The sequence below is a fragment of the Anser anser genome, assembly GCF_964211835.1.
Source record: "Anser anser genome assembly, chromosome: 20".
Classification (NCBI taxonomy): domain Eukaryota; kingdom Metazoa; phylum Chordata; class Aves; order Anseriformes; family Anatidae; genus Anser; species Anser anser.
Window position 1 is genome coordinate 5,902,282 of NC_139741.1, and position 10,921 is coordinate 5,913,202.

Here is a 10,921-nt window from a genome sequence, read left to right on the forward strand (position 1 = left end):
CTCTGCTGAGATGGGCAGTTTCAGAATCACATCCTTATTTCAGAGCTGTGGTACGCCGTGACTCACCGGCCCTTCTGTGCGATGCCTTCAAATCCATCACGTGGGCTGCAGAGAGGAAGTGGAAAAAGCATTGTGGGGTGGGGGAACTATATAGAACAGGAGGGGAGGGTCTCTTCTAAGCCTGCTGGCATCAGCTTTCCCCTAGAGAGCCGTGTAGACACTTCTCCCATGTTTAACACGTGGGGAATTTTCATCAGGTTGAAGTTTTAATGATTGCTCTCAGGTGCTGTATTTCTTGCTGCAGATTTCCCTCCGCATACACATTTCCAAACTTGTCCTTTCTGCACAAAATGGGTTAGACCTCACCTTCCCAGCCTGGCTTGTCCTTGCTGGAGCTTCTGAGCTGGAGAAGATACAGCTGGAGCTCACAGCAAGGCAGGAGAGGAGATGACCAAGGCATCTCCTGTTACTGCTACGGTACCACTTGGACTGACACTTTTCAAAAAACCTTTTTTTTTTTCTTTTTTTTTTTCCCCTGCAGTGAGTCTCTACACTTCCATTTTTGGGGTACTGCAACTGCTGTGCTTGCTGACGGCGCCCGTGATCGGGTACATCATGGACTGGCGGCTGAAAGAATGCGATGATGGCTCAGAAGAGAACGAGGAGAGCAACGCTGAGCAGTGCGTAGTGTGCGCCACTCGGGACATGCAGCCACGTAGCAGGCCCCCTGTGTTTTGTGATAGAAGACCGAAACGAATATCGGTCCATCAGTATAGAAAAAAGAGCCTGAAGGAAGACTTGATAACCTAATAATTGCAAAGAGGAAAGGATCTTCCATGTCCCCTAAGATCAGTCAAGAGGAGCAAATTTAAGTTGTAGCAAGGAGGCTCAGACTTTACTTCTAGTGTAACAGTTAAAGTAACAGCAACAGCACTTAATTGCCCAAATGTTCCTCAGTTTCTGCTGATGGAGATCCCACCGTCTCCCTAGCCAGACCTCTAGCCAAATGGTTTAGAGTTGATGTGAGACATGGAGAACCTTGTTATGAGTTTCAGTAGCTGCTGAAAGTGCTTTTTGTAACATAGGTTTTGCTATTGTTCCAGAGGTGACAAGAAAAAGAAAAAACGTGATCGTCAGATCCAGAAAATCACCAATGCCACCAATGCCTTTGCATTCACAAATGTCCTGCTGGTTGGATTCGGAGTCACCTGTCTCATTCCTAATCTACCATTGCAGGTGAATAGGTCAAACGGATGGGTGTGCTGAAGGGGCTGGCAAAGCGATAGACAGGACGGTGCTGGGAGGTCCTGCAAACCAGCAGAACCAGCTGGTGGCGGAAGGGCTTACTGGCACCGCTGGGAGACCTCTGTGCTGCTTTGGGAACCCCAGCCTTAATGCTGAAACAAACAATACCATAACCTAAAGAAGCAATTATAGTTAAAACGTCAGTTGACCTTCAGTTTATACACACTTGGAATTCGTGCAGCTGAGCTCTGTAACCGCAAATACTTTCCTACTGAGATCCTCTTAGCAGTGCCCGTGCATTTAACCTGGGCTTGATTTAAGCTGCTGACTGTCAGGAAATTTGCTGTAAGAAGCATGACGCCGATGTATACAGCAGGTTATTTCTGCATCAGATGCTATGCCCAGTGGTACCCGTGGGATTATAAACCTGTTAAAATATTTATTTTGTGGCACCACCTGTTTTTGGCAGAGGAGTTCAGTGATTTTATGCCATACTCAAACATGCCTTGATGATGTAGGCAAGCAGACGTCATTTGCTCATATTTGCATATTGTCTGCAATAACTTGTGGAAAATTAACTAAATTGGCAATGGACTCAATAAAAAGAAGAGTATCGTGACCCTGACTACAGTTTGCTGGGGACATGCCCTTGCAACAGTGCCATCTACAATTTTTTTCCTTGTGCCAACCTTCAGGTTTGGGTTCTTCACTGCTCGATCCCCCCTTTGTACTAGAAAGGAGAATACTTTTTAGGATTGGTTGTGTGTTGGGGTCTGGCACACCTTGGCACCTAGCACCTGACGTTTTCTGCTTCTCTTTCCAGATTCTTTCCTTCATTTTGCACACAATCGTGAGAGGATTCATCCACTCAGCGGTGGGAGGCCTCTACGCAGCTGTGTAAGTCTCTGCTCACCTATAGCATGTGGCTGGCCAGATAAACTGGTTTGGGGTGATAAGCTGCCCAGGTGAGAGGGAGATCAGGAAGTGAAGTCTTTGCGGTCAGAGGGGAATAATGATGCAACTTGTTTCCCCAGTCACCGCTGGGCATGACAGTAGCTGGACTGAAGTCCTAGTTGATGCTTTCCCTGCTCGGAAACAACTAACCCCTTTGGCATAGCTACTGCGAGGAGACAGGCACAGCTGTATATGGGCTGCAGGTGAGACTAGGCTATTGACACTGAGGTTATATAGTAAGAATTCAAGGCTTTTTTTGTCTTATAATGAGTAGCTATGTGCATGGGTCCAGGTAAAACATTAACATAATTGAGTACATTGCTTCTGGTCTGCTCTGAAATTACACGGGTAAAGCATTGCTCAAGATGCCATTAGTGAAGCCTACTCCCTTTCCCAGGATGGATCATGCGTCTTGTTTCCAACTTATCAAAGTTATCGATAGCTGAATCTAAATGCTCTCTTCCTTAGTAAGCAGTGTTTTTCGTTTTGAAAACAGATCTGCCCCTCTGTCCTGAGTGGCTGAACAGAGGGACAGAAAGAAGCTGTTTTCTTTCGGAGAATCACAGAATTGTTGAGGTGGGAAGTGACCTCTTGAGACCATCTTGTCCAGCCCTCCTGCTCAAGCAGGGTCAGCTAGAGCAGGTTGTCTAGCACTGCATCCACTTGGGGTTTGAATATCTCCACATATGGGGGCTTCCCAGGCTCCATCTGTGAAAAGGTTTTGGTCCCAGTGTCTGGGCAATCCAGATTAGGAAACCCATCTGAGGCTCTGCTTCAAAAACACATAAATTTTCGGTTCCATGGCAGCTAGAAGCAAAAGATATTTGTCCTGGGCAAGGTAAATGTCTGTTGGTGTACATATCAGCTTGTACATAAACTAACCCTGTTTGACCATTGCAACTCTCTCCAACTTCTTGGAGCGAGGTATTTTTGCTTTGAATGTGACTTCTTTGAGTGTTGGAAGGTTTTGATCCATTTTTCTTTCTAAGCTTAGTTTAACCTGACCTTTTTTAAACCCTGCTCAGTTGTGAAAAGAGACAGATGTTAGACTGTTCCTGAGATTTATTTTTCCATTAGTAGTATCTGATATTCAGCACTTTCCAGTCAACAGTATTGTTTAATTTGACATGGGATCAGACTTGTCCTCTAAAAAGGAAAACACACGCTAACCTGTTGTGCAGGTTTCACTCACTTCTAAAGGGAGCAAATTGTTATGGCCAGATGAAAATGATTGCATAGCTGCAAATGCTGTCATCTGGATAAAGAGGCCATGCTTTTAACTAGTAAATGTCAACACTCTTCTCCCTTTGCAACAGGAGTAGTAGCTGTATAAGCACTTCCATCTGTCTTACGGTACAACTGCAAAACAAAATAAGTGCTGGATCTGGTATTTCTTAAATTTGAGAATTCAGGATGAGAAGAGTCTGGAGAGGAAGCCTTTGGCCCTGTCACCAGATGGATTCTGGACTACAGATCACTGTGCTTACCACCAAGTATAACTAAAAACTCTAGAATAAGAGAGAGTTGTACATAAGTCCAGGAGAGAGTTGTTCTTCGTATTATGCCTCTCTTGGGACTGTGCTCTGTTGTGTTAGTCTACTGGGAATGTAACCTGATCGGGGTGATGTGAACAGTCAAGGTGACGTATAATAATGCTGTTGCTTTTTCTGTTGACAGATACCCCTCTACTCAGTTCGGCAGCTTGACAGGGTTGCAGTCGTTGATCAGTGCCCTTTTCGCCCTTCTGCAGCAGCCTCTGTTTATGGCATTGACAGGACCTTTGGAAGGAGACCCTCTCTGGGCAAGTTCTTCTCAAATTTAATATGCAGGCTCAGTGGCGAAGATGGTTTGGGCTCATTTCTTTGAAAATAAAAGCACTCCTGTGCATGGACCGAGGCTATAAACAGCAGGAATTTTGCATGTCTCTTAGTCTGCTGTTACCTTGGTGCCATCCAGGAGACCCTTTTGCGTGTAAGTAATGAGGCCCTGGGAGGGAACGTCATTAACCTTTAGGAGGTTCCCCTTCCTGGGAGGAAGGGAGAAGGCTGCTGGGGTGCTTCTTGTGAGCAGTTTGCATGGGGAGCCGAAATTTGTAAGGTAAAAGTGAGTGAATCTGTCAGGCCCTCAAATGTAAAAGAAATTCTCTGTGCTCTTGAGACCTATAAGATCTGAAGTTCAGTAAATTTTGGTCTGTTGATGCTAATGCCAGGAAAGCCAAGTGGCTATTGTGGGTAGGGCTAATGTGTGGTGTTTTGCTGAGAGTATTTGCACAGCTCATTGAATCTATAACATGGGTGGTCCTGGAGAATGTTGGTCTCTCAGCTGCATGTGCATATATCTGCACTCCAGCACCCCAGGGCCCTTAAGTCAGTGATGTTGGTGTAAAAGAACCCCACCTTAAACAGCCGCACCTCTTCTGTTGAAAAAAGAGACTTCTGCAGCCATGATCTAGAGCAACAGACTCTTACAGCATTTAATTTATACACACGGTGCTCTGGGTATTTTATAAATAAAAATACAAAGGAGGTTGTTGCCAATACACCGAGCAGGGCGTTTCCTGGTTTGCCTGTAGCTGAGTGACGTGGGCTGGGTTCTGTCACGTGGACATGTGTGGCTTGGTCGTTGTCGTCCTAGCCTGCCTAATTCTGTTTTGTCTGTCTTCCTGCAGGTGAATGTTGGCTTGCTCGGTCTGAGCTTACTGGGTTTCTGCCTTCCGATCTACCTGGTCTGCTACAAACGCAGGCTAGAGAGAGAAAAGAAACAGAAGAATGACGATGCCAAACTCTTCCTCAAAATCAATGGCACTCCCAATGAGGAAGCCTTCGTTTAAACTGGTGCTTCAAATTCAACCTCCCCTGTACAGGTTCCTACCACATCCGTGGGTTATACCTGTGGTGTAAGCCAGGCTTTTTCTCTCCTGGCTCTGCCAGTCTTTGCTCATCACTGGAGTGAGAGCCAGACATCATGACTGAGCTTTCCTCAGATAAATGGCAGAGGGAGACTTCCCACTCCTTACTCCAGAACACAAGACACTTTTTTCCTTTTTATAAAGGCCACGCAGATATTGTGTCTTAAGTTATCCCCTGATCACACTCTCCAGCTTCCGAGGCTCGTCATAGGAAACTGGGGAGAGAAGGAAGAGGGATGGGGGAAGAGGGAAGAAAGACCTTAATTTGAATTTGTAAACATAACACACTGAAGTCTGTTTTCCCCCCCTCTTCCCTCAACCTTGTCTGACTGTCTCAGATGCAAGCTGCACTCTCCTCCCTTCCTGAGGTTTCATAATGGTCTTTCTGCTTGATATGTAGCTGGACCCAATGGTTTTACTGCCTATCCAGACATATCCCAGACTGTTTTTGAGGCAGGGAAGGGAAATTATACCTATGTGTATGAGCACAGCTTCAGTGTTTTGCTAAATGTTGGCTGCTAGCACTGACAGCTCCCAAACCTTTTATTACTGCAATGGAACAGACTGTGAGCAATGGATCTGCCTTCCACACTGAAATGGAGACCCTACTGGACTGCTTGGTCCTACACCAAGTCTTCGAAGGCCTGGAATTCCTCCTCTTCCCAGCCTGAAAGCCACCTGTATGTGTTGTAAACTGCCTGCAGTCCTGGAACTGTTGAGATAGGAATTGGATCTTGTTTACCGATGAAGTGCTTTGAGACTTGTTGCCTTTTGCCTCTTCCTCCCTCCAATGTGACCCCAGGAGGGGAGCAGCAGCGTGTATTTACTAAAGTGGAAAAACGTCTTGAAGCTGGGTTCTGGGGCTCCAAATACCTTGGTGTTCACATGTCATGATCTGACTTCTTGTTGAAAAGAGTCAAGAGTACAGAACACTCCTTGTGTCTGGTAACTGGATCCTGTGGATGTATGGCAGGGTGATGTGGCAAAGTAATTCTTCCTCTAGCCATAGCTTATCTACATTGTTATGATAATAGCCCCCAAGCTGCTGAACACCAGGTTACTCTGACTGACCAAAAAGCTGCTGGTTTGGCTGTATAAAGAGCCTTCTACAATGTCAATGCTCTGTCTGGACAGAGTATGTGGTGATTGATTGTATGGTGAAGCTGACTTATAGAGCAATACATGTGGGTAAAGGTGCCCCAGGGCCTGTTTGCCATGGAGGGAATACAAAGGGAATTCTTAACCTGCTTATTTTTATAGTGGATTTCCTAGTTCTTGCCTAAATTAGACTTTTCTCCCCTTAACCTCGTTGATGTCAGTAGCTCAGCCTCTGCAACTAGCATTAGCCACCACACCGTGTAGACCTGCTTGGAGCAGGGCTGTGTGGCATTGAGAATGAGCATCACCATGGGGCGCGCAGCAGTGCGTGCGCTGGGCTGAGCTAGCGGCTGCAGGGAGGTTGGCGTGGAGAAATAAAACAATTATGAAGATGTAGTGGTGGTGTCTTCTGAACTGCCAACTCTTGCATTACTGCAAAGCCTGGCAGAGGGTAAGTCATTCAACTCCTTTATGTCTGGTTGGAGAAGGACAAGGCTCAATCCCTGCTCTGTTTGTTACCTCTAAGCCGGGGATTAGAAGCATCGGTGCGCTTGGACCGCCCTGTGAGAAATTACCTGGGAACTGGGTGTTAACTCAGTTACTGGTGGTTTAAAGCATGCAGATGCTCAGCCCAACCTGGTCTTCACCTTCATAAATTTCAAGCTTGGCGATTTACAGAGCTTCGGAGGACGGCTGGGAGCCCCGGCGGTGCCCTTGGCAGCGCAGGATGACGAGGCAGCTGTGAGGCAGCAGCGCCATCTTGAGTCGCTGCCCTCAGCCGCCCTGCGGGCAGCTCGGTTGCTGCTCCACTCCATGGTACCTTTTAGTCTTCAGTCACTTGTTTTAAAATGACTTGCCACTTGAGTATTTTACACGTTTGTGGATTATTATTTTTTTTAATCCGTTGCCTTTATTAAATGTGTTTGTTCCAAGACAGCCGTATTGCCTGCTGTCAACGCTATGCTGTTCTAAAACTTTGCATTTTTTTTTGTTGGCCTCCAGCTTTGGTGATGATTTACTGACCTTCCCAGCTTTTTACCTTTTGTGATGAGTGGTAATTAAGGAAGCAGCGTTTTGATTTGATTTCCTGTTCACCTGGAACTGTCTCAAATACATGCCCAGAGACCCGCCAGCAGTAGTACAGCTTTCCTAGATTTCCAGAGGGCTTTTTGCAGGTTTCCGCATTCCACATTATTATACTTGCTCCTTCTAAATATTTTGAGACGATTCCTACTCCTGCTCCAAGATACTTGTCACATAACAATGACGGATTATGCATCTTTTTATTTTTTTAAATAAGATCTCAGACAGGTGAGTGTCTGAGCCCCAGTCCTCAGCCTTGCAATATCTTACAATAGACATCTCTTGGAGGACGTGAGTGTGCTAACTCAGCATCACTACCGCTTCAGTTTCAAAATATTGAACATGATATCTTCCACTCTTCTGTCATTTGAATTCCTGATATAAATGTCTCTGCAAAATGGTGGAATACAAGTGGCGTATTTTCATGAAGAAACAGTGGGGATGCTGCTGCCTTTGAAGTGTATGCAGCTAAATTAAACAGAGAGCACCCTTTTATTCCTGCCACCTACCTCCCTACTGCAGTTCTCAGTTCCTGCCCTTTTTAGGGGTGTCCTCTAATCCAGTTTCATTTGATAAAATATTGGGTATATGTAATTGTTATCTCTGTGGCTGATGTGCCATGATGTATAGAAGCTGCCGGTCGGCTGTGAGGAATAGGGCTCATGCCTTTGAGTCACAGTTCCAGGCTCTGTTCTTAGACTGAGAGTAAAGTGTGCCTTTGGCTTGCAGTTACGAGGACTGGTGGGTACACAATGATGTTTTAGTTGTTTAGGGTTAAAGGGACAAATGGGAATACTTTCTCATGCAGCCCAAAGTCAAACCGTGAAATGTATTGCTGTAGAATGTGGTAGGGAACAAAAGCATTTATTATTTTTATTTTTTTAAAACAAGGGGCTGGTTAAACAGTGGTCTGATGCATCCAATAACTCAGGGAGATTTTAAGTTGCTGTAAATAAGAAAGTTATGCCAAGGAAAGATTACTTTCCTGCACACTGTCTCTTCAAGAATATGCTGTTGGTCAAAGATTGAGAAAATACATGCTGGGCTAGGTGGAATGCTGATCTGATCTCATGGGGTGTAATTTACTCTGACAGTTGTGAACTAAATTAATTTTAAAAGCAGTCTCAAACTTATCTACAAAACTGTATCTGCATGCTAGATGTGCACATCCTCTACTAATTGTGGCATAACTGCATAAATGCTGCACCTTCTGCAGGGGTCGGCTCTAAGAAGATAAACAGAGTATTCTGGCTTCAGCCTTTTCTAAATGTTGCCTTGGATGCTGCAGAAACAAACTGTTGAGATGGTCCTCTTAAGCATGATTGTTCAGGGGCAGTTTGCCTTTTTTGTTGATGCTTATGGAAATGTAATAATTACATACATTTGGAATGGAAAATAGCATTGCTGCTTTCTAGCCAAGTGATGTAGGACTGAGAAAATTCCCAGTGCACTCTTCTGTGTGCATGAGCCATCCTGTGGAAAAAATAAGTGGGCTACCAAATACTAGAGAGCCACATAAATTAGATCAATAATGAATTTACCTTTATAACTCAAATATAGGTCAATGTGTTTCCCTATCACTCATATTAGAAGGGTAAGGAGCGGGTGAGGAGGTGGTCATGAAAAAAGCCTCATCCCCTCAGTACAAGCATCCCCACCTGAATGTAATGAAGCAGAAACCTAAGCTGTGGGTGCCTGCCATTTGTAGGAGCCTTCTGTCAGGGGTGTTGCCGTGCAAAGGTGACTGTACCTTTTGGAAATGCCGCTCCTGGTCTCTACAAACCCTCATGCATTTAATATGCATCTTTTTTTAAAAAACAAAAACAAAAAAAAAAACCTGAATGGGGAAGGAAGGGTGATTGCTTTTTCCTTTCACTAATTTGGCAATACCTAAGTCCCATCAACAAAGTACATCAACAAGCAGTGCATGTTGCCATTAAGAGTAGCAGAGAATATCTGTGGTGTTTTTTCTAATCAGGACTGGTAACTGTATTCAGTTACTGACAGGGTATCTGGATCCTTAAGATGTAACTGGACACGTGTACAAAAATAAGAAAAGAACAAATCTTGCTGGGAGTCCAACTTAACTGCAACACAGCTACAAGTGAAATGTTTAACTTCCACAACAAAGCCTGAGCTCTTCATGTTCTCTACAAAGGAAAATTGTAGGATAACGAGATTTTTAACTAAGACAGTAAATCACTAAAATGTTTTAAAGTAAGAAATTTCCCTCGTGACAGGTTGATGGATTTGGGAAATATGCCACAAAATATAAAGCAGATACTGCAAGGGAAAAAGAAAAACTTCAAGTTTTGTTAAATTTCTGCTTTGAACATTTTTTTTTCCTGCATCTGCAGAGCTTTTTCTATTTCCCCACTTCCCAGTTTAGAAGTGCAAACTTATTCATAATAGAAAATGATATTACACTAAGGTTACTGATGGGAAGGGCCTGAAAAAAAAAACAAACCCAACACCGACAATTAAAAAAAAAAAAGACGCTCCTGATGACATGTCACCATTATAATCTCTGGAAATAGCTGAAACAATGATGTATTATGTAGATGCATTCCGACATATTAATTATAAACCCTACAGCTTGTTTTTCTACCTGTGCGGCTCTGCCTGTCTCTGCGCAATCTGTTTTTATCAGGTGTGCTGTGCTCCATGCTGTTGTCCTCTTCCTAGCACCTGACCCTCATCAACTTGCTTTTTATTCCTGGAGTAATCCCCTCCCCTCCTTTTTTTTAAATGTCCCCCCTTTACAACCTGACAGCCTCCACTTCTTCCTGTCCCCGAGATTTTTGTTTTGTGGCGTGTTTGTCAAAGCTAAAATGTAAGCACCCTGTGGCAGGCCAGCGTCATCTTTTGTGTCTGTAAGGTGATGTGCATTCTTGCAGTGCTATCTAAAAATAAATGTGGTATTAAGTTAATCATTAGTTTTCCTTTTCAGGCTGAACATAATACAAGTATTGCTTGCTTCCTAACAAGACTATGTAAGCCTGAGCGCTTTACGCAGTGCTGTCTGCCAAATTGCTTGGCTGCACTTCGAATGCTTCCTTGTCCTTTTCTTCTCTAGGTAGGAGCTCACAGCCAGATTTCAATTAATCTTCATCTGAGGAAAAAATCTCAATGCATTAGTATTTATTATTATTTTTAATTTAGATAGCAGGTTGAGAAAGAGATCAGGCTTTACCAAACAGGATGACCTGGTATCCAGTAGTGACAGATAAATGTGTGTAGCCTTAGGTGGGAGCGTTACAGCAGAGGTGCTGGGTGCGAGTGGAAAAGCCGCACGTTTCAGTTATCCACGCTTGAGCTTGGTGATGCTGAACATATAGTGCTCGATTTTCCAGTCAAATAAAGGTGATCCTTGCTCTGTGTGATTGCAGTGATGAAGTAGTACAGCTGGTGCTCTTTAGCTATTTTCCTGCCTTAAACAGAGGTCACGCACACAGAGACCTACACTTCCATTTTTTATTATTATTTTAAGATATCTTTAGATATTTCACGTCATCGTTAATGCCAAGTGCACTTCACATCACCGAGGACTCGCCATAAACCTTGCCCCGCCGGCCCCGCGGAGCCCCATTCCCTGAAAAAAAACACTCCTTGGCATCATCCCCTAGGTCTCTA

The 10,921-nt window shown here is 44.3% G+C and overlaps 1 protein-coding gene across 1 annotated transcript in view; it reads left to right on the forward strand.

The window, feature by feature from the left end:
* The window catches only part of SLC43A2 (solute carrier family 43 member 2), a 31,967-nt gene extending 21,749 nt beyond the window's left edge, over positions 1–10,218 (forward strand). The window contains exons 10-14 of the mRNA XM_083806547.1: positions 542–680; positions 1,104–1,236; positions 2,069–2,142; positions 3,877–4,000; positions 4,868–10,218. Coding sequence (XP_083662673.1) covers positions 542–680; positions 1,104–1,236; positions 2,069–2,142; positions 3,877–4,000; positions 4,868–5,029 — 632 coding nt within the window. The 3' untranslated portion in view covers positions 5,030–10,218. The remainder of the gene's footprint in view (positions 1–541; positions 681–1,103; positions 1,237–2,068; positions 2,143–3,876; positions 4,001–4,867) is intronic.
* The last annotated feature ends 703 nt before the right edge of the window (positions 10,219–10,921 follow it).